Here is a 24,430-nt window from a genome sequence, read left to right on the forward strand (position 1 = left end):
CATTCAATTCTAAATATATTACTAAAATTCCAAATATGTAAAAGTTGGTTTAATGCTTCCAGGTTTTCCTTCAATGTTGATCATCCTCTATAAAGATGTCCTCTACTTGTAGCTAGTTTGAGATCAGAACTGCGAACTCCCAGTTCAGCCAAGGCCCGTCTGAGACCACGAGCAGCATAATTCAAGCCACACGAGCTCTGCAATCCATTGGGTAGATTCAAGCAGATATACCAACTCACCATGTACACAAAATTATTGGTCCTATCAATATCACCCCCACTCTGTCATACGATATATAAATCAACATTGATAGTTCTACCACCTTACCCTGAAATTCATTCTACCCATTCTCCTCCTCATATCCATGTCAGAACCTAAGGATAGCGGAGTCAAGGGGTATGGGGAGAATGCAGGAACGGGGTACTGATTGAGAATGATCAGCCATGATCACATTGAATGGCGGTGCTGGCTTGAAGGGCCGGATGGCCTCCTCCTATTGTCTATTGTCTAATTACCAGCTTCACAAACTCACCCTGAAATCCAGATTGATAGCTCCATCAAACTGCTGTGCATCCAACATTACCTTGTCCACATTGACATTCCCAGTAACTCAGTCACACATCCATAATCTGAAATGGATCAAAATTGTTGGATATACTCAGCAGGTCATCCCACATCATTGGAGAGAGAAACAAAGCGCACAAGTCAACAATCCCACCTTCAAATTAATTCAACCCAGATCCAATATCTTTAAATGAAGATGTCCTTCCAACTCACATCCCCAATCCAGTGATTCAGCTTCCCTCCTCGAACCACCTGACGTGTCACTGTGATGATGAACACTTTCTCAGGAGGTATCCAACCACCGGCATCCCAGCCCAAAACCAAAGCCATTTCTCATGGGATTATTCCTCCGGCCATAATTCCCATCTGGCCTGCGACCTTCCTCCTTGGAACCCTCATAATTGCTGAGCACAAAAATTTATACCTTCCATCTTTCATACAAACATTCGCCTATTCATAGGGAGAGAGATATGGACAATAAAATGTGTTTCTGGGTTCAAAAAAAAATGATCGTGGAAGGCGGAAGGGTCGTATCAGATATCACGAATAGCGTCGTTTCTACAACAGGCCAGATTAAGAGGAAGCGCTACATCACAGCATAGATACAACTTCATGTTGTATCTATGGTTCTATGAATGACCTGGTTCTATGGCTCAGGTCCACGAGTAATGTGACCAACGCTTCTAAAGGGAATTAGAAAAACGTCTCGGGTTATTAGACCAGGCAACTAACTCCCTGGAGGGTCTGGAAAAGAATCTCGACCCTTCAGATGTACAGCACTTTGGTCAACGTGGGTTGTTTTTAAATGTGCTATACAAATAAAATTGACTTGACTTCATTTTTCTCCAGAGATGCTGCCTGACCCGCTGGATTACTCCAGCACTGTGTGTCTATCTCCCCCGTTAACGTTACACGTACGACACGATACGGGGGAACTTTATTTGTCCCGGGAGGGAAATTGAAGTATGCTAACGGAATTAGAATACCATGAACTAGAAGTTTGGGTAGGGGGTCTATCGTTGAACAGATGCCGAGTGATGGAGTTGCAGAAACGGAGGCGCGTTTTCTTCTCGGTGAAAGTCAGATTGAGGGAGGGTTCCTGCATCTTGGGTTCTTAATCACCTTCGTTGCAAATGGTTCTTGCGTTTCTGACCTATTCCGCATTGTCTGCATCTACACATCCTCCTTGACACACTACCACTGTAATACTGGTGTATTAACCCGGGAGGGAGGGAGGGAGGGAGGGCTGGTGTTAATTGGCAGGAGGGCGCTTCTTATTTCCATCCTCCCACTGAATCTGAGACGACAGGTCGGTGATTCATTCGCTTTCAAAAACAAAAAGGAGGGTCTTAGTCCTCTGGATCACGATGAAGTTTCCTATAAATGGGTCCTAGGCGCACAGAGGCGCCAGGGAGAAGCTAAAGAGGCTGGTGAACCCGCGCCGAGGTTGTGACACTCAACTTTGTGATAGGAAGACATAAGTCTCTCTCTCTCTCTCTCTCTCTAACTCTCTTTCTCTCTCTTTGTGTGAATATATTTTTTAGCTTTACTTTCCACCTCGATTGATATCGCGTCCTTCCCCTCCACCGCAAGTAGAGAGTTGGGATCTCAACACTTGTCACGCCGCCCGTGAGGATGCAGAGCGTAAAAGCCATCCTTCTGCTGCTCGCAGTGATCGCCCACGCTTACTGCGACGAGGAACCCTCGCCGGCTGCTGAGAAGGACTCGTGGAACCAGGACAGCGACAAGTGGCAGGTAACCAATCACTTCGTGCAACCCTTCCAAACGCGTCCCACACGAAATACTGGAGCAACTCAGCGGGACAGGCAGCATCTCTGGAGAGAAGGAATGGGTGACGTTTCGGGTCGAGACCCTTCTTCAGACTGACACACAGGGTCTCGACCTGAAACGTCACCCATTCCTTCTCTCCTGAGATGCTGCCCGTCCCCACTGAGTTACTCCAGCTTTTTGTGTCTTTCTTCGGTTTAAACCAGCGTCTGCAGTTCGTTCATACACACTTCTACACGCGTTATTCTGGTCTGGTGAACCGTGCAATGCAATGAACTCAAGATGAAGCTTCCCAGCTTTTCATCAATGGAAGCAATTTGTTAATTTTAAAAAATGGGAATGTAGCTTAAATAGAGAGATGGAATCTGGAAGAGAGGAGGAAAAGACAGGCGTTGGAATTGTGGAGACACGGGAATGCAGATGCTGGAATCTGGAGCAAAACACAAAGTATTGGAGGAATTCGGCAGGTCAGGCAGCTTCTGGAGAGGGGGTGGACGGGCGCCTGGTGTCGGGAGATAGACAAGAAAAGCTGGAGTAACTCAGCGGGTCGGGCAGCATCTCTGGAGAGAGGAAATCGGTGACGTTTTCGGGTCGAGACCCGATCCTTCTTCAGACTGATCTCAAGGCTGGAGTCTAAAGATGGGTCCCGACCCGAAACGTCGCCTGTCCGTCCATTCCCTTCACAGGTCCTGGTCCGTTAAGTTCCTCCGGCATTATGCGTTTAGTGTTCAAATTGGAACTGTGAGACAGGAACAGAGTAGATGATGGATTGGGGGGGGTGTTTGGAGTGGTCGGTGAGAAGCTTTGTGGAAAACGCCAAGCCAAATGAAGAGTCAAATGAGAATTGGAGAGAATTGTTACATGTTTCACTCTCCGCTGGCATTTCATCTCCAGAGATCAATCAGACTTTGAGTTGGTTTCCTCGCATCTCCTCAGCCAGCGCGAAGGGGATTGTCAGCTGGAGAGATAAGAGTCTTTTACGCAGAGTAAATGCTAACGGCAAAGGGGTAAGGCGATAGGGGCAAGAATTAATACGAACCAGGGGGCAACGTTTTCACTCAGACGGTGGTGGGTATATGGAACAAGTTGCCAGAGGAGGTAGTTGAGACAAGCACTATAACAACATTTTTTAAAATTTAAATTGGACAGGCACATGGATTAGAAAGGTTTGGATGGATATGGGCCAAAGTGGGCAGATTGAACTATCTACATTTGACCATTTTAGTCGGCATGGACGAGTTGGGTCGAAAGACCCGATTCCGTAATAAAAATGAACTGCAGGTGCTAGTTTATACCAAAGAAAGACACAAAGTGCTGGAATAACTCAGCGGGGCAGGCAGCATCTCTGGAGAAAATGGACAGGTGATGTTTTGGGTCGGGACCCTTCTTTAGGTTGTTTGCTGCTCGTTTTTCACACGTTCTCCTCTTCCCTGACCAACGTGCCAACTCTCCAAAGTTGGAACCGGACCCCGTGTTCTCAGCTCAGTTCCGTAACTTTATTTGTCCATCCCCGCCGGATCCTTCCACTTCGCATTTTTGTTTTGTTCCAGTATTTATGATTTGAGGTTAGCCTCTTGGCGCCATATCACACATTCACTTTCCAAGGTCCGTTCTGGAACCCGAGCGCCTTGGAATTTACACTGACAAAGCCAAGCGTTAACTTGTGTGCAAATGCACCCCACGACGTTGGAATTTCACGAGGTCCTCACCCACTCTCCTGAGGTCCAGGCAAAACCCTAAGATCAGCGAGTTGTGTAGATTTGATGGCGATTTGATGTAGGATAGCCAGCTCTTTGTCCCACTAGACTGGGAAGAAATAGACAAGTAAATTGTTACACCAGGATCGATAGTTGTGGCCACAGAGAACACAAGGATTACTTCCAATAATTGGGGCGGCACAAAGGATCTGCTGGTAGAGTTGCTGCCTCGCCTTTATTATACCAACGGTGGTGGAACAAGCTGCCGGAGGAGGTACACTATCGCAACGTTTAGAAACAGAAAATAGGTGCAGGAGTAGGCCATGCGGCCCTTCGAGCCAGCACCGCCATTTAGTGTGATTCAAAATCAGTAGCCCGTTCCTGCTTTTTCCCCATATCCATTGATTCCTTTAGTTCCAAGAGCTGAATCTAACTCTCTCTTGAAAACATCCAGTTAATTGGCCTCCACTGCCTTCTGTGGTGGAGAATTCCACAGATTCACAACTCTCTGGTGAAAAATTTAAGAAACATTTAGACAGGTACATGGACAGGACAGGTTTAGAGGAATATGGGCCAAACGCGGGCAGGTGGGACTAGTGTAGATGGGACGAGTTGGTCGGTGTGGGCAAGTTGGGCCGAAGGGTCTATTTCCGAAACATATAAGATTATTAAGGGGTTGGACACGTTAGAGGCAGGAAACATGTTCCCAATGTTGGGGGAGTCCAGAACCAGGGGCCACACAGTTTAATAATAAGGGATAGGCCATTTAGAACGGAGATGAGGAAAAACTTTTTCAGTCAGAGAGTTGTAAATCTGTGGAATTCACTGCCTCAGAAGGCAGTGGAGGCCAAGTCTCTGAATGCATTCAAGAGAGAGCTAGATAGAGCTGTTAAGGATAGCGGAGTCAGGGGGTATGGGGAGAAGGCAGGAACGGGGTACTGATTGAGAATGATCAGCCATGATCACGTTGAATGGCGGTGCTGGCTCGAAGGGCCGAATGGCCTCCTCCTGCACCTATTTTCTATTAAATTAATGGCAATAAAGCGAGAATAAAATTGGATTAAATTATTGTAAAAGGGTAATTGGTGGCAGCATGGGCCCTGTGGGCCGAAGGACCTGTTTCCGCGTTGTGACTCTCTAAAGATAAATTTGTGACCGGGAACAGGTCTGTGGGTAGTTCGTCCCGCCAACTTTCTCCAAACCGGCTCCTCGCCGCTGTATCGGAATTCATGCGCTTTTTAAATGTCAGACTCATCCAATCCAATCCAATCCAATAGAACTTTATTGTCATTCGGTACAAGTACCGAACGAAATTTCAGCAGTCACAAAACATAACAAAAAAAAGAAAAAAAAGTACACAGGACACACGGCCCCAAGACAAACATCCATCACAGTGAGATTATCACCGCGTTAGGAATAAGTAATCATGAATTCAACAATAGATGAGGATAAATTCTGAATATTTCATCAACTAAATTACACTTAATCCAAGAAATACCGATGAACTCTGTAAGGCAAGGAGGGATGTAATTTGACAATAAGCTTTATAACACAATTCATGTATTTTCTGTACACAATGTGCTGGAAGGGACTCAGCTGGTCAGGCGGGACATGATATTATTAAGCCTCGAGAACTGATAAAAAGGAATAGACTTTTCACAAGTTTACATTCCAGACGATGGAGAATGGCCAGGTGGCGTTTCGGGTCTGAAGATCAGTCTGAAGAAGATTGCCGACCCCAAACCATTCCCTCCACAGATGCTGCCTGACGCGCGGAGTTCCTCCAGCACTTTGTGTTTTGCTCAGGATTCCAGCATCTGCAGTTAGTAGCCTTTGCCTTCGCGCCTTTAGTACCCGTTTTATGTATCTTTACTACCCGCTTTAAGTACCTGAGCTCCCAGTCACCCAACTGTCGATCCAACAGGTTCTACGTTTAATCCCAAGTTACACTTCAAACCATTTTCTCTACCGCCCAAATATCTGCCGGGAATTTAAAACAAAAATTAAAAAATTTAAAGCTGGGAATAGAAATAACATTGAACCCTTTGCTCTATCTTCAGGAAAATCTACCCGAAGACAACAACCTTATCCAGCAGTTTGCGCGCCTGGTAAAAAGAGCAAAAAATGATAAATTCTACGGCTTGATGGGGAAACGCTCTTCGGGTAAGTGGTTCTACCTGACATTATTCATGTAACCCTCCTGTGAGTTTCATCTATTGTTTCATCTATTGTATTGTCTATTGCTATCTTTGGGTAAAAAAAAAGGGTTATGTTTGTTCTATGTTATCTATAGTGGAGACTTCTTGCCCTTTCATAATTGATTGCGCATTGTGAATGTCCTGAAGATGGACACAAAAAGCTGGAGTAACTCAGCGGGACAGGCAGCATCTCTGGAGAGAAGGGATTGGTGACGTTTCGGGTGGAGATCCTTTTTCAGTCTTCAGTCTGAAGAAGGGTCTGGACCCGAAACGTCACTTATTCCTTCTCTCCAGAGGTGCTACCTGACTCGTTGAGTTACTCCAGCATTTTGTGTCTATTTTCGGTGTAAACCAGCATCTGCAGTTCCGCCCTACACATCGATCATGTGTTGATCATTGATCCAACTATTCGTAGTTACGACACTATGAAATGCAGATACCGGAATCTTGAGCAAAACATTACTCAGCGGGTCAGGCTGCAGATGTGAAAGGAAAGGACAGTCTAAAAAGGTCCCGACCCGAATCGTTGCCTGTCCATTCGCTCCACAGATGCTGCCTGACCCGCTGAGTTACTCCAGCATTTTGCCTTCCTAGTGATGATATTTGCCATTGTTCTGTTGAAAGACCATTTATCCGCCACGTTCTGTATCTGCGCCTACTTAAGACCCGTTGCTAACATTGTTCCCATGTTGCACAAGATCTTGGCCGACGTGCTAAAAATTCTGAAGACAGGTCCCGTCCCAAAACGTCACCTGCCCATGTCCTCCACAGATGCGGCCTGACCCGCTGAGATACTCCAGGTATTCCATGCAGGATTCCAGCATCTTGTGTCCTCATTTCAGTGCTTAAATGATTTACGGGTTGTCTCCGTCCTAGTATCACATATTGTGTTTCTGATCTTTCTCTCCCAGTAAGAGACCAGAGGACTGTTTTTCAAAACTTGCAGAACCTCCTGCTAAAATTCTCCATCTTTTGGAATGTAAAATTGTGAGGTCTATTTTTTTCCCCTGCCTTAGTCATCGGTTTCTGGAGGTTAACTAATATCATAAAAATATTATTTTACCACCGTTACACAATGGATTATCTTGCATTTTATTCCGTTTAATTGAACCTTCTGGTTCAATTATTTGGTTTAATGTAGAGATACAGCGTGGAAACAGGTCCTTCAGCCCATTCACACTAGTTCAATGTCATCCCACTTCCTCATCCACTCCCTACACACTTGGAGCAATTTGCAGAACCCAATTAATCTGCAACCCCACACGTATTTGGAATGTGGGAGGAAACCCACGCGGTCACGTGGAGAACGTGCAAACTCCACACAGACAGCGCCCGTGGTCGGGATCAAATCAGCATCTCTGACACTGTGAAGCAGCAGCTCTGTATTGCAAGATGATATTAAAATGACAATAACATTCATTTAATCCCTGCTATAATTTGATTCATCTTTTCACAAGGCTTCAGCATTTAAGAAAATTATCACCAGATTAGCTGACGAGCTCAATACCAATCTTGGTTTTGATCTGCAATAATTTTTGTCAATAATTATAACTATATTTTTAATTATGTTTCAATCTTTCTTGATCAGCTGACGAGCTTTAATATTTTATAGCTTTAATATTTTATCTTTTTATGTACTCTCCCAAACTGACATTAATCGTTCCAATCACACACAATTTGAAATGGCAGCAATGAATGCACTTTCCCCTTGAATAGCTGCCATTAACATTTAATGGAGATTTAATCTCTCACCAACTTCCTCGCTGTTTATCTTTTCCTTTCCACTCACTTACACTTTACAAATTTACAGATTGGACACTTCATTTGGGAATCTATTTATTTCGCTCGAAACAGCATTTGCAGCTTTGTCTCGCTGTACAAAGTGTTGCGTATATAAGTTGCTGTGTCAGGTGATCGGGGTGGTTTAGTTTAGCTTTTTATGTCACCTGTACCGAGGTACAGTGAAAAGCTTCAGTTTGCGTGCTATTTAGTCAAAGAAAAGACTATAGAAGAATACAATCAAGTTGTCCACAGTGCAACGATTAAGGATAAAGGATACAGCATTTAGTGCAAGATATAACTGTTAGATAAAGTCTGATTAAAGATAGTTCAAAGATCTCCAATGAAGTAGATGGGTGGTCAGGACCTCACTCGAGCTGATGAGAAGACAGTTCAGTTGCCTGATAACAGCTGGGAAGAAACCAAACCATAAATGAGGGATTATGCTAATTGATAATCTTTAAATAATTTCTGTGCTGAATCCACTCAAAAAATGATAGAAACACAAAAGACTGTAAATGCTGCAATCAAGCAAAAAAAAAGAACTGCTAGCTTTTGCCCCACCCATTCCACTCACCACTTTTGACCAGCCACCTCTCCTCTACATCAGTTTGAAGAAGGGTCATAATCTAAAATGTCGATTCGCCATTTCCCTCCACATATGCTACCTGATCAATTGATTTCCTTCAGCATTGATGTTTAGAGCCATAGAGTCATACAATATGGAAACAGACCTTTCAGCCCAAGCTGCTCCTGATGACCAAATGCCCCATCTACACTAGTCCCACCTGCCTGTATTTGGTCCACATCTCTCTCAACCTTTCCTATCCATGCACCTGTCCAAATGTTGTTATAGTACTTGCTTCAACCACTTAATCTGGCAGCTCGGTCCATATACCCACCACCCTCTGTGTGAAAAAGTTGCCACCCCGTTTCCTATTAAATCTTTACCCCTCACACCTTAAACCTATGTCCTCTGGTTCTTGATTCCTCTACTCCGGGTAAAGGACTCTGTGCATTCACCTTATCTGTTCTCCTCATTATCTTATACACATCTATAAGATCATCCTTCATCCTCCTGTGCTCCAAAGAATAAAGTCCTAGCCTGCCCAATTCTCCCCGTAGCTAAGGCCCTCAAGTCCTGGCAACATCCTCGTAAATCTTCTCTGCATCCTTTCTGGCCTAACAACATTGTTCCTATAGTAGAGTGACCAGAACTGAACACAGTACTCCAAATGTGGCCTCACCAATGTCTTGTACTATTGTAACATAACATCCCAACTTTATACTCAATACCCTGACTGATGAAGTCCAATGTGTTGAAAGCCTTGTTGACCACCCAATCTGCCTGTGATGCCACTTTCAAGGCACTATGTACCTGCACTACTTAAGACCCTTTGCTAACATTGTTCCCATGTTGCACAAGATCTTGGTCGACGTGCTATTGGTCGACAGTGTATTGTTAGATCCCTCTGCTCTATGACGCTCCTGAGAGCCCTGCCATTCACAGTGAAGTTTGATATTTGCATAAAGATTTCATGACTTGTCTTCAAAAATGTATATATGTTCTTATTTGCAAAGCCTCAGAAATTAATAGGAGAGAGAATGGATACAAACCCACACACCCATGAATCCACCATAAGGTTTGCTAATGTTATATTTGACCCAGGAATGTCTTAGGCTGTACCACCTCACCTATTTTTCTGAACGGTGTTTCTGGATCTCACAATGGCTGGCTGACCAAAATATGATTAGACTTGGTTTTGATTTTATCCATTGTTCAATATCATACTGGAATCCACATACTGTCCTTTCTCATGCCTGAGATTTAAACCCACAGGTGAATTACCAGATGTCCTTGAATTACAGGTGTCCTTGAAACCGTGTTAGCATCTTAGGAAATGTGGTGAAGAGATATTCTACAAATAGTTATGAACAGTATTCATTCAGATAGTCTTCCATGGGACTCTTTTAAAGAGCAACAAAAGTTAACTAAAAAGGCAATACGGGGAGAAAAGATGAGGTACGAGGGTAAACTAGCCAATAATATAAAGGAGGATAGCAAAAGTTTTTTTAGGTACGTGAAGAGGAAAAAAATAGTCAAGACAAATGTGGGTCCCTTGAAGACAGAAGCAGGGGAATTTATTATGGGGAACAAAGAAATGGCAGACGAGTTAAACCGTTACTTTGGATCTGTCTTCACTGAGGAAGATACACACAATCTCCCAAATGTTCTAGGGGCCGGAGAACCTAGGGTGATGGAGGAACTGAAGGAAATCCACATTAGGCAGGAAATGGTTTTGGGTAGACTGATGGGACTGAAGGCTGATAAATCCCCAGGGCCTGATGGTCTGCATCCCAGAGTACTTAAGGAGGTGGCTCTAGAAATAGTGGAAGCATTGGAGATCATTTTTCAATGTTCTATAGATTCAGGATCAGTTCCTGTGGATTGGAGGATAGCAAATGTTATCCCACTTTTTAAGAAAGGAGGGAGAGAGAAAACGGGGAATTATAGACCAGTTAGTCTGACATCAGTGGTGGGGAAGATGCTGGAGTCAATTATAAAAGACGAAATTGCTGAGCATTTGGATAGCAGTAACGGGATCATTCCGAGTCAGCATGGATTTACGAAGGGGAAATCATGCTTGACAAATCTACTGGAATTTTTTGAGGATGTAACTAGGAAAATTGACAAGGGAGAGTCAGTGGATGTGGTGTACCTCGACTTTCAGAAAGCCTTCGACAAGGTCCCACATAGGAGATTAGTGGGCAAAATTAGGGCACATGGTATTGGGGGTAGGGTACTGACATGGATAGAAAATTGGTTGACAGACAGAAAGCAAAGAGTGGGGATAAATGGGTCCCTTTCGGAATGGCAGGCAGTGACCAGTGGGGTACCGCAAGGTTCGGTGCTGGGACCCCAGCTATTTACGATATACATTAATGACTTAGACGAAGGGATTAAAAGTACCATTAGCAAATTTGCAGATGATACTAAGTTGGGGGGTAGTGTGAATTGTGAGGAAGATGCAATAAGGCTGCAGGGTGACTTGGACAGGTTGTGTGAGTGGGCGGATACATGGCAGATGCAGTTTAATGTAGATAAGTGTGAGGTTATTCACTTTGGAAGTAAGAATAGAAAGGCAGATTATTATCTGAATGGTGTCAAGTTAGGAGGAGGGGGAGTTCAACGAGATCTGGGTGTCCTAGTGCATCAGTCAATGAAAGGAAGCATGCAGGTACAGCAGGCAGTGAAGAAAGCCAATGGAATGTTGGCCTTCGTAACAAGAGGAGTTGAGTATAGGAGCAAAGAGGTCCTTCTACAGTTGTACCGGGCCCTGGTGAGACCGCACCTGGAGTACCCTGTGCAGTTTTGGTCTCCAAATTTGAGGAAGGATATTCTTGCTATGGAGGGCGTGCAGCGTAGGTTCACTAGGTTAATTCCCGGAATGGCGGGACTGTCGTATGTTGAAAGGCTGGAGCGATTGGGCTTGTATACACTGGAATTTAGAAGGATGAGGGGGGATCTTATTGAAACATATAAGATAATTAGGGGATTGGACACATTAGAGGCAGATAACATGTTCCCAATGTTAGGGGAGTCCAGAACAAGGGGCCACAGTTTGAGAATAAGGGGTAGGCCATTTAGAACGGAGATGAGGAAGAACTTTTTCAGTCAGAGGGTGGTGAAGGTGTGGAATTCTCTGCCTCAGAAGGCAGTGGAGGCCAGTTCGTTGGATGCTTTCAAGAGAGAGCTGGATAGAGCTCTTGAGGATAGCGGAGTGAGGGGGTATGGGGAGAAGGCAGGAACGGGGTACTGATTGAGTGATCAGCCATGATCGCATTGAATGGCGGTGCTGGCTCGAAGGGCTGAATGGCCTACTCCTGCACCTATTGTCTATTGTCTATTGTCTATTGTAACATGCAGTGTTTTTTTCTTGCAGGCCCAACACAAGCTGGAATTGTTGGCCGCAAAAGTAAGTCTGTCTGAATGATTGTGTTTATTGTTAAGGTGTATGTTCTTTCATCAAATGCTCTCAGAAGGATTTAGTTATAGACCTTAATTGAGTCCTAAAGTCATAGAGCATGGAAACAGGCCCTTCGGCTCATTTAATTCGTGCAAAACAAGATGCCCCATCTAAATTAGTCCCATTTTCACTCATTAGTCTCATATATTTCTGAGCCTTTCCTATCCACGCACCTGTCCAGGTGTCTTTTAAATGCTGTTATTGCACCCACATCAACTACCTCCTCTGGCAGCTCATTCCATACACCCACCACCCTCTGAGTGAATGTTGGCCACCAGGTTAGTATTAAATCTTGCTCCTCTCACCTTAAATGGACATCCTCTGGTTCTTAACTTCCCCTACCCTGGATTTTAAAAAAACTCTGACTATTCCCCTCAAGATATTAAACAACAAATTAATGAATTAGTTGATTACCCCAGGCCACTGCATATAAATAAGATAGCAAAAACAAGTCAGGAAAGATCCTTGAAGATCTCTGGGGTGCATAGAATGGAAAAGTGAAGTAATTAATCAAAGTGTTCACAAGCAATTAGGTAGCCGAGAATGGAACTAAGCAAGGACATTCACTGAGAGGGACAGAAGGGGAGATGTGGAAAAGTCCACAGATAGATACAGCAATACAGGTGGAATGATGCACTATCTTTACATTTACAAGGAATAGTGTCCATTAGCTCTGATTAGTGCCATTTCATGTCCGTGCAGCATGAAAATCTAGTTGGGTAGACTCAAGCAGAGATTTGAAAAAAAGATAGGCAAGGAATCTGGGAGGTAATAAAAAGGGCAAGATATTTCAAGGAGGAAGAGAGGCTGGAGGTAATGATTTTCTAAAGCAATGTGCTTTTTTGGTTCAGGGGGCTGGGTGATGATGAGAACTGTAAACTGATGGGAAATCATTCATAATTTCAGCAAATTAACCAATATTTAAAAAAAGCTCAAATAATTGTTTAGTTTGATCTCATAACCAGGATGGTAAAGTAGGTGTAGAATGTGCTTGCCTTCATTGCTAGCGGCACAGTGGAAGTGTCAGGAAGTCATGATGCAACTCCATAAGACTTTGGTTAGGCTGCGTTTGGAGTATTGCGTGCAGTTCTGGTCACCGCATAACAGGAAAGACGACGAGGCTTTAGAGAGGGTGCAGAGGAGGTTTACCAGAATGCTGCCAGGATTAGAGGGGTTCAGCTCCAGGGAGAGGTGAGATACTCTTGGATGGCTTTTGCTGGAATGTCGGAGGTTGAGGGGAGACCTGACGGAAGTATATAAAATGATGAGAGGCATAGGTAGGGTAGACGGTCAGAACCTTCTTGTAACTTTCACTTCCACACGTCATACCACAACAAATTCACTGAGGTCCTGCTGCTGAATGAAGCTAGCTTTTTGTTTAGTTTTACAGAGATTTGCAGATTGAGCTGAACCACTCAAACTCTGAAAAAAATTGGAAAAACAATTCTACTGAAGCGAACTGGAATCCAGAGTGTAAATTGCATTCATGAGAGTTTACCCGCATCAGTATCACTGAAGATGTTCTCAGATTTTTACATAACGATTAATATCAATAACCCTTCAGTAACAGTTCCTCAGCGGGTCAGACAACATCTCTGGAGACAAGGAATGGGTGACGTTTCGGGTCGAGACCCTTGTTCTGTCTGAAGAATGGTCTCGACCCAAAAAATCACCCATTCCTTGTCTCCAGAGCTGACCCACTGAATTACTCCAGCTATTTTTGTCTATCTCCGTTTAAAAACTAGCATCCACAGTTCCTTCCTATACAGTAACAGTTCCAACTGCTTTGACAATCAAAGAAAAAAAGTACACTGTTTAAGAGAAGATTTGAGATGAATAATTATACAATTATAGAGCATGGCATAACTCATTCAGGAGATCAACCGGGTGTTTTGTTTCTGAGGGCTTATCATTCATACTAATCCATACCGAAAAATACTTCCTATTTCTAAGTCTTTTTTAAAATCCGACATCCATCACTGTTATACAGTCATAGAGTCATACAGCACAGAAGCAGACCCATCCGCCCATCTTGTCCATGCCAACCAAGATGTACCTCTATGCTGGTCCCATTTGCCCACGTTTCGCCATGTCCCGCTAAATCTTTCCTATCCGTGAACCTGTCCAAATGTCTTTTAAATGTAACCATTGTACCTGCCTCAAGCACTTCCTCTAGCAGCTCGTTCCATACACCTACAACCTGTATTGTGTGAAAAAGTTGGCCCATGTGTTCTTATTAAACCTTTTCCCTCTCACTTTAATCCTGTACCCTGGAATGCTTGATTCGCGTACCCAAGGGAAAAGACTGTGTATTTCAACCCCTCGTGGTTTTAGACATTGTTGTAAGATCATCTCTCAGCCTCCTGCAATCGAAGGAATAACAGCTCAGCTTTTTGAGTCCTGGCAACTTCCTGACTGTTCTATCGACCCTTCATGCAATACCAAAATCTCCTGCACCTCTGCCTATGTTTCTTGACGTGATAATTTCAATTTCTTTCATTTAATTCCTGCTGTCTAGAATCACTGGCAAGTGATGGAGTTTTTACCTCATCACTTAATCAAACCCTTCATGACACCTTTGCAGCTTATTACATGCACTATAACTTATTTGTATTGTACCGAACGGATATTGGGCTACATCGGGCTAAGGGAATCAAGGGATGTGGGGGAAAAAGCAGGAACGGGGTACTGATTTTGGATGATCAGCCATGATCATATTGAATGGCTCGATGGGCCAAATGGCCTACTCCTGCACCTATTTCCTATGTTTCTATCTCTCTTACAATTTTGGGGGCACTGTTGTCAGGTACGTAGCACACCACAGCTCTCATAGCCTTTTCATGCATCTCTGAAATAATTTTAGTTTTTTGACTGTGGATCTATGATATTGAATACTAACCTAATAACTTAACAATTGTACCCTTTCAACTGACCAAAAGAGCTGTTCCAACCTCTTGTTATGGAAGTGACTGTCTAAATACCTAAATAGCTACCTAAATCCTGGTTCTCGTGCAGGCAAGCTGTGCCACTTCCCTGCATTCCTGTTTATTTGGTGTTGGGAAAACATCCCGGGTTTGAAAGTAATGATAAGAATCACACTTGAAGGTAGACACAAAATGCTGTAGTAACTCAGCGGGTCAGGCAGCATCTCAGGAGAGAAGGAATGGGTGACGTTTCGGGTCGAGACCCTTCTTCAAATTGAAGAAGGGTCTCGACCCGATACGTCAGATCAGTCTGAAGAAGGGTCTCGACCCAAAACGTCACCCGTTCCTCCTCTCCTGAGATGCTGCCTGACCCGCTGAGTTACTCCTGCATTTTGTGTCTACCTTCGATTTAAACCAGCATCTGCAGTTATTTTCCTAAGAATCACACTTGAAATCGTATTTCCAGTACCTGAAATGTAGTTGAATTCTCCCTTGCACTGCAGGCCTCTGGGGTCAGTCACATTGCAGTCTATCTTTTACCTGAAGCAGTCCAATAAAATGAAAACAACTTTAATTATTTTCCCTTTTTAATATTAGTTCAGAGAGAATTTATGCTAAAAGCATAGGGGTTTTATTGCTTACAAGCAATCAGAGTATAATTACATTTCTGCCAAACCGTTCGTGCTCTGAAAGACAGTAGCTTTCAATCTTACATTGCTAATACATGACCCACATCATTTGATTGCTAATTCCTTCACTTTTCCCCCAAGGATCCATTGTGCATTTGCTTTCACATTGAAATATTTAACAGTTCTGTTATTGTGAAAAGTCTTGCAGTAAACAGCAGAGATTCATTCATTGTAAAGAACACACCTCAACATTAAGTGCCGGTAAATTAGGCTTTTCTTTAACTGTAGATCAGATTTCACAGCATTTCCATGCACATTTGGCATTGTGTAAAGAGAATAAATTTCATTATTGACATGAAATGGTCTGCAAATTTTTGTAAACAGGAGTATATAAACTAAACTAAACTGGGCAATGCAGGTTTGGTTTCTTTAAAAAAAACTGGCGGCGCAGTTGTGCAGCTGATAGAGTTTCTGCCTCACAGCGCCAGAGACCCGGTTCGATTCTGACTTCTGGTGCTGTTTGAGTGGAGTTTGCACGTGCCCCCTGTGGCCATGTGCGTTTCCTCCGGGTGCTCCGGTTTCCTCCCACGTCCCAAAGACGTGCGGGTTTGCAGGCTAATAGGCCCTCTGTAAATTGCCTCAGGTGTGTAAGGAGCGGATGAGAAAGTGGGATAACTTAGAAGCCCATGGCATGGCATGTTGGCTTTCATAGCGAGAGGATTTCAGTATAGGAGTAAAGAGGTCCTTCTGCAGTTGTATAGGGCCCTGGTAAGACCACATCTGGAGTATTGTGTACAGTTTTGGTTTCCTAATTTGAGGAAAGACATCCTTGTAATTGAGGCAGTGCAGCGTAGGTTCACGAGATTGATACCTGGGGTGGCGGGACTGTCATATGAGGAAGGATGGAAAAGTCTAGGCTTGTATTCACTGAAGTTTAGAAGGATGAGAGGGGAACTTATAGAAACATATAAAATTATAAAAGGACTGGACAAGCTAGATGCAGGAAATGTTCCCAATGTTGGGTGAGTCCAGAACCAGGGGCCACAGTCTTAGAATAAAGGGGAGGTCATTTAAAAATGAGGTGAGAAGGAACTTTTGCACCCAGAGAGTTGTGAATTTCTGGAATTCTCTGCCACAGAAGGCAGTGGAGGCCAATTCACTGGATGAATTTAAAAGAGAGTTAGATAGAGCTCTAGGGGCTAGTGGAATCAAGGGTTATGGGGAGAAGGCAGACATAAGTTACTGATTGTGAATGATCAGCCTTGATCACAATGAATGGGGGTGCTGGCTCGAAGGGCCGAATGGCCTCCTCCTGCACCTGTTTTCTATGTCTCCATTTTTTCTATGTTTTTTTAAATGGATATGAGGAGATGCAGATGTGTGTTTAATCCCCATTTATGATCATTTTTCCTGTCTTTAAACCTAGGACAAAAGGGAGAGATGTTTGTTGGACTCATGGGACGCCGGTCTTCAAGTGCTGGTATGTCACTGATATCTGAAGTTGTTTTTTGATTGAATTAATTGATGGAGAGATTCAGCATAGAAACGGGCCCTTCAGCTCACCGAGTCCACGCCGACCATTGATCACCTGTTCACACTAGTTCTATGTTGTCTAATTTTCACATCCATTCTCAACACACCAGAAGTAATTTAGAGGGCCCAGTTAATCTACAAACCCACAGGAAACTGGAGCATCTGGAGAAAATCTACATGCCTTATAGCGAATGCAGCGCCGGAGACTCAGGTTCGATCCTGACTACGGGCGCCGTCTGTACGTTCTCCCCGTGACCTGCATGGGTTTTCTCCGAGATCTTCGGTTTCCTCCCACACTCCAAAGACGTACAGGTATGTAGGTTATTTGGCTGGGCAAATGTAAAAATTGTCCCTAGTGGGTGTAGATAGGATAGTGTTAATGTGCGGGGATTGCTGGACGGCGCAGACTCGGTGGGCCGAAGGGCCTGTTTCCGCGCTGTATCTCTAAATAAAATAATAAAATTTAAAAAAATTAAAAACATACAAACTCCACACAGACAGCCCGGAAATCAGGATCAAACCCAGTTCTCTGACGCTGTGAGGCAGCAACTCTACCGCTGCACCACTCTGCTCCTTCCCCTTCCTCACTCAGTGTGGGAACATAGCAGGTTCTGGTCATTCAAATCCACTTGAATTTATCACTCCTCATCAAATTCCATTGCTGCAGATTTTTCACATCACGGGCGGTCTGGCAAAGTAATTGAATCATTTTTATTTACATGAATTGTAGCTTTTTAATGAGGTTTTTGGCTCATTTCTGTGGTCCATTAAAAGAGCAATACACATAAAACACTTTTTTGCATTGACTACCAGTGGCAAACTCACCAAGTGCAAGTAAAGGACAGGCCAGTTGGGCAGAATAGCCTCTGCAAAATGATCCCATTACATGCACAAACTTGACAAGAATAAATCCAGCTCACTACTCCTGGCAACGAGTTGGCTTAATCCATGTATTTATCTTCCAACCTCTTTGAATATGATTGACCGCAGTGTGTTAATATTTCCTTTGGCTGTTAGCACCAACTAAATTGAGACAATCCAAACAAAATTATTAGAACTGACAACATAGCACACTTAATAAAGTTCACTATTAATCAGCTTCAATCCGAATGATTGGATTCATGGGGAAAAAAAACTAAGTTGAGAATATTTAAAATCATTTGGGCAGGTATATGGATAGGAAACCTTTAAAGAGATACTAGACCAAGTGGACCCATTGGGCCCAAACCTCTCCTGCATTGGTGCAGCACCATCCCCTCCCCCTCTCCCCTCCCCCTTCCCCTCCCCCCCACTCCATCCCCCTCAATCTTCCTTATCCTCCCTCCACCCCCCCCCTCCCTCCTCCCTCCCTAGGAGATAGATTTAAACTTTAAAATGTGAATAACTTTAAAAATATAACACCGGTTTCAATGAAACTTCTTCCATTAGCACCAAAGGGACGATGGTGAGTAAGGTGGGCCTAAAATTGTTGCGTTATCGTGTGTACTGGTTTGGCTGTAGTTCAGTAACAAACAAACAAACAAACGAGAGTTTTAGTATATAGATGGGCCAAAGGTGGCAAAATGTGACTGGCTTAGATGGAGTATCTTGATCATCATTGACAAGTTGGTTCAGAGGGCCTGTTTCCGTGCTGTATGAATCTATGAAAAGCAAACACATAGTTCTTCAGATCGGTAGCATCTTGCCATATGCTTCAGTAATGTGGATCTGAATTTCCTAAAAGCTCTTCGGAGTGCTAATGCTACGCATTGCCATCTAGGATGATGTCAGTTACATAGAACATAAATTGGTCCTTTGGCCCATAACATCCGTGCTGAACATAATGCCAAGATAAACAAATCACATCCCATATCCCTCCATTCTCTGCATATCCATGCACCCATCTAAAAGCCTCTTAAACACCACTATCAGATCTGCCTCCACCACCACCCCTGGGATTGCTCCCAGGTACCACCACTCGTTGTGGGAAAAAAACTTGCCTCATACATCGTCTTTACACTTTGCCCCTCTCACCTTCAAGCTATGCCCTCTAGTCTTTGACAATGAGAGTTTGGTTTAGGTTTATTATTGCTACATGTTCCAAGGAACAGTGAAACGATTTGTTTTGCACGCTATCCAAATAGATAGATATACTATACATAAATATAATGAAGTCAAACTCAAGTACAATAGATAGAGCAAAGGGGAAGATACAGATGTGAGGCAGTTCCGTAGACAAATTCCAATGTCCATAATGGCATAGAGATGAATAGGACAGTATGCTAGCTTATGGAAGGACCATTCAGAAACCTGGCAATTGAGGGGATAAGCTGTTCCTGAGTCTGGTGGTGCACGCTTTCAATCTTCAGTATCTTATGCTGGACGGGAGCAGGGAGAAGGAGGAATAACCAGGGTGGGACATGTCTTGGATTAACTTGGCTGCTCCCCTCAGGCAGTGTGAAGTGTAGATGGAGTCAATGGTGGGAAGTCTGGTCTGTGTGATGGACTGGGCTATATTTGCAACTCTGCAATTCCACCCTGGGGAAAAAACCTTCTGAGCTGGAATCTCCAAACCCTCTCAGAAAAGTGTTACTTCTATTTCATCCACGTGGTCAGGATTTGGAATCCAGATTCAGAGCATCTAAGTTATTACACTAAGCGATGTTGTATCATAGGGAAGAGCAGTGGGCATACCACCAACTAATGGCCATCCCAATTCTAACTAAAGTATACAAGTAAAGTTAACTTAAATCAATTGAATTGATTGATTGATTGAAAGGTACAGCATGGAAACAGGCCCTTTGGCCCATCGAGTCCAAGCTGATCACTGACCCATTCAAACCAGTTCTATGTTGTCCCACTTTCTCGTCCAGTCCCTACACACCAGGGGCAACGTATAGAGGCCAATTATCCTACTAACCCGCACGTCCTTGGGATGTGAGAGGAAACTGGAGCACCTGGAGGAAATCCACACATTCACAGGTGATGATATTTTATTTCTAAGGGTCGTCTTGCAATTCTATTTGGTTGAAGGCAAAAATACTGATAAGTCTGCTGAAACACCAGCAAATCCGGTGCACTGAATTTCATTTGCTATTTTTCAGAGACACCACCTGAATGGGAAAGAATTCAATACTACGGAAGAAGGCGTAAATAATGTAGTGCAAATGCAAAACCACACAAATGCCCTCTACACCATACCATCAGTAAGGGCATTTTCTTTGGCTGCGTGACCACTAACTCGAAAGTTGTGCTCAAGTTCCTCAGAATTTAGTGGCCATCAAGACTGATGTAAAAGCTCCACTTACACCAATCTAGCTTAATTTGTCAAAGTTGTTAGATATTTTAATCACTTTATGTAAATCCTCTCAGTTAAAGGTCACAATGACACAGGAATCCGAATGGCAATGACCATCAATTGAAATGGGTGATGAATGTTCGCACTAATGTATTTTTGAAACGTATTGAAAAAAATTAATTAAAGATTTGAAGTCACAATTGTGTGCAGGAAATGAATCAGGGCTCTGTGGTACAAATGCACTGTTAATTTCATGGTTTTAATTCAGTTAGATTTAAGTTTAAAATTCTTAACAATATGCACTCCTAATTAAATGCCATTTGTTTAAAACAGAGCTTTGACAATTCCTATACATTTATTAATAGCCACCTGTAGAGAGAAAGACTGTAAGCTCAAGTAACCTAAATGTAAAATAGTTTTTTAACAGTGACTTTTGAAAACCCAGAGACCAAATAGGTGCATGTTATGTGCTTATCAAGATCCGGACAGGCGAGGTTTCATATTCTTTCAATTGGCTATTATTAAATTAAACAACATCTAAAAAGAATGTATTGAGTTCACAGTTTTACGTCGTGGTCTACCGACTAGGAAGCAGCTGCAGCTATCTACTTTACCAACAAAAATGTTTATTTTCCGTGTCTTATTGAAACTGATGGTTCTTTATGTGTCTGTTCTTTTGGATCAATAAAATATGCATCTTGTAAAGTGTTAAAACTGCTTTATTCTGGTCGCTTGCCAACATCAGTGGGATTTTATGCAGGCTGGCAACAGAACTGCGACATATACGACGGAGAATCCATAATGTTAATAGGAAGCACGCATTGACATCGTCCCATGGTATTTATTCACAAAATGCTGGAGTAACTCAGCGGGTCAGGCAGCATCTCAGGAGAGAAGGAATGGGTGACGTTTCGGGTCAAGACCCTTCTTCAGAATGATGGTTATCGTCCCATGGTTATCCTCTCAAAGTTGCAGCTGTGTCCACACTTTTCCAATAGTCTTATGAATGAAAATGAGTAGTCACTGAGATGCGCTGACCAGGAAAATGATCAATCCTCTGTTAATAGAGTGGGTTTCAGCTAATGCTGCAGCTGAACTTTCCATTAGAATTACTGGTCGAGGGATGAATGAATCAAGTAGATTACTGTCTATGGGTGTCCTGAGCATTGGCTTTACTCCTTACAAATGGCCTGCTGAAAATTACCAACAAGTCTAACAAATTAATAAATCCCAGTGCCCATGTCACTGGTGGATAACTAATGCCCATGGGACCTGGAGCCAATTACTCCACACCAGGAGAGGAAAAGTTTAGATTAGTTTAGAGACACAGCATGGAAACAGGACTGACGGCCCACCGAATCTGCACTGCTCACCCATACACAAGTTCTATTGTAAACACTAGGGATAATATACAGAAGTCAATTAACCTACAAAACCACCTTGGCGGTCTGTGTTACCACCTGATGGCGGAGGCGGTCCCCAGTGGAGGTCTCTCGACAAGGGAGTCCTCCCCCTTTACATTGGGGACCTGGGGTGGAGAGTGTCTTTGGAATGTGGGAGAATGTGGGAGAAATCCAGACCACCTAGAGAAAACCCACATGGTCACAGGGAGAATGCACAAACTCTGTACAGACAGTACATGCAGTCATGATCTAACCCGGGTCCCTGGTGCTGTAAGGCAGCAACTTCACCGCTGTGCCACTGTGCTGCTCTAAGCACCCACAAAAGATTCCCCACGGCAATTACAGCCTAGGAACTGAAGAGGTAGGACGTTTATCTTTCCTCTTTAATTTCCAACTAATCATAGATCCCCCACCATCAGCCCATCAGGCATCACTTCCCACGGCAGAGTGGGCTGGAGATATCTGTCAATCCAGACTGAGTGCTCGTAGGAATGAAAAGGAAAATTGGGTAACTCCGACTGTTCTTTACCCTGTTAAGGAAATCTGTGTCTGCTCAATGCTTCCTCCGGGTGCCCAGGAAATGTTGACAATGGAAAATGGCTGGCCGTGTTGACATTAATGAGACCAGATCGTTTTGCAGGGCTCTGTGTTGCACAAGGGAGACTGTGTGCACAGTCCAGAAATTGACAGAACAGTGCAGCTTCTGAGGCAATCTACATTTGCTGGATGTAGAGAAGGGAGGTGGTGAGAGAAAGAAAAGAAAGGGAGGCACAGAGGAGCGAGACAGAGACACGCAGAGACAGAGAGAGGGAGAGACAGAGACAAAAGTGGGAGACAGACAAAAGAGAGGGGGAGAGGGAGACTGAGAGAGGGAGCGGGGGAGACAGAGAGGGAGAGACATATACAGGGATAGAGACAGGGAGAGAAAGAGATAGAGAGACAGACAGAGGGAGACAGTGGGAAAGAGAGAGGGGTGAGGGAGGGAGGGAGAGATCCCAGATGGCACACTATGATCACGTATTTTTCCCGCCAGGGCCGTTGCCTAAGTGGGGTTTCGCGGCTCCCGGTGGCGAGCATCAGTCAACCCACCACACGGGAGCCGCCTAGCTTTTACTGCGATGTGTTAAGAGTGAGGAATTTGGTCATCTTTAGTCAGCGCGCTGCTCCTCAGGGGGAGGGGGGTGTTGTGGCTGCGAGGGGAGCTGGTCCTTACCCTGTCATGGCGGGTGTCGAGGAGAGGCGTGTGCTTGGAGTGATTCCGACCGAGCTTACCCCCGCTCCACCGGAATTGCTCATTGGGCCCAGGCTCCGGAATATTTCCCGGGAGCCAGCCCTACACAACATCAGCCGCCTTTCCGAAATGCCCAACGTGCCGTTTCGTGATGCGGAGAGATGTTGACTGTACAGGATGCTCCTGCACACTCTAAACCTCCTCGCATTCGTCTTCCGTTGGAACACGCCTTGGCGGTCTGTGTTACCACCTGATGGCGGAGGTGGTCCCCAGTGGAGGTCTCTCGACAAGGGAGTCCTCCCCCTTTACATTGGGGACCTGGGGTGGAGAGTGTTGCACAGAGCCGTGGTGTGTAATAACTTTTAAGTCGGTTCACCGACCCGCCGACCGCCTGTTACTTCTGCGGCGAAGAAGAGACAATGTTCCACGTGCATACTGAGTGTGTGAGGTCGCTGCCCCTGTACGAATATCTGAAGGGGCTGCTCCTCACGTTTTGGTTGCATTTTAGTCCCACGATCCTGGTGTTTGGGCACAGGGCTGGGAGTGGGGAGGGCCGATCGGGAGGGTGGGCTCTCCCAGTCGGGTTGCTCCTGGGCCTGGCCAAGATGGCCATTCGCCGGTCCATGCAGCGGGTATTCGATGGTCAAACCAGAGTCGGCTGCCTACTCCTCTTCCGGGCCTATGTCCGTGCTCGCGTGTCCCTGGAGGGGGAACACGCGGTGTCCACGGGGACCCTGGAGGCCTTCCGTGAACGCTGGTCGCCGCGGGGGGTCGAGAGCATTGTAAATAAAAATTACACCATTGTGCTGTAATGATTGCTTGGTGTACGGTGACCATTGAGCGTTTATGTACTTTTGGTGCACTGTAATATGCATTTGTTGAATAAAGTCCTTGGAATGGGAAATAAAATAGGGAGAGAGAGAGGGAGAGAGAGAGACAGAGAGGGAGAGAGACAGAGAGGGGAGAGAGACAGGGAGAGGGAGAGACAGAGACAGTTACTTCTCATCGTCATACATTACAGCATGGGAACATCCGTTTGGCCCAAATATACTAGAGTAACAAGATGGACCACCCCGTTGAAATCGCCTATACTGAAGTGTAGTACGCAAAGGAGCGGAACGGCCGCCATTTTAGTAGGCAAACCCAGTCACTTGTTATGCCTCTCACAGTGTAATCAGTGTTTTGGGGGAACAGTATGTGTGATGATACCATTAAAATGCAGAAAAAACCTCACCTGTCAACTCACATTTTTTGTAATTTTAAAATGTTATCCCTCTGCTTAATTTCTCTGATTTTATTATTTCTTAGTTTCTGCCCATTTCCCTCCCATCCTTCCTGCCCAGCCCCCTCTTTTGTGCAGTTTTCCTCTCGTATTGCTC

General features: G+C 44.3%; 1 protein-coding gene across 1 annotated transcript; it reads left to right on the plus strand.

The window, feature by feature from the left end:
• Window positions 1-1,917: 1,917 nt before the first annotated feature.
• Window positions 1,918-21,122, plus strand: LOC144607603 (uncharacterized). Its single transcript, XM_078424530.1, has 6 exons — window positions 1,918-2,010; window positions 2,109-2,319; window positions 6,110-6,212; window positions 11,971-12,003; window positions 17,034-17,087; window positions 20,224-21,122. The coding sequence occupies exons 2-6, from the start codon at window positions 2,200-2,202 to the stop codon at window positions 20,274-20,276; spliced, it is 363 nt and encodes a 120-aa protein (XP_078280656.1). The 5' UTR covers window positions 1,918-2,010; window positions 2,109-2,199; the 3' UTR covers window positions 20,277-21,122.
• Window positions 21,123-24,430: the final 3,308 nt, after the last annotated feature.

This window comes from Rhinoraja longicauda, chromosome 29 (assembly GCF_053455715.1).
Source record: "Rhinoraja longicauda isolate Sanriku21f chromosome 29, sRhiLon1.1, whole genome shotgun sequence".
Lineage (NCBI taxonomy): Eukaryota > Metazoa > Chordata > Chondrichthyes > Rajiformes > Arhynchobatidae > Rhinoraja > Rhinoraja longicauda.

Excerpts from the sequence above, each read along its gene's own strand:
- LOC144607603 (XM_078424530.1), top strand. The coding sequence starts at position 2,200 with ATGCAGAGCGTAAAAGCCATCCTTCTGCTGCTCGCAGTGATCGCCCAC. Across the intron at positions 6,213-11,970 it reads GATGGGGAAACGCTCTTCGG|GCCCAACACAAGCTGGAATT; the intron begins GTAAGTGGTTCT and ends TTTTTCTTGCAG. Across the intron at positions 12,004-17,033 it reads TGGAATTGTTGGCCGCAAAA|GACAAAAGGGAGAGATGTTT; the intron begins GTAAGTCTGTCT and ends CTTTAAACCTAG.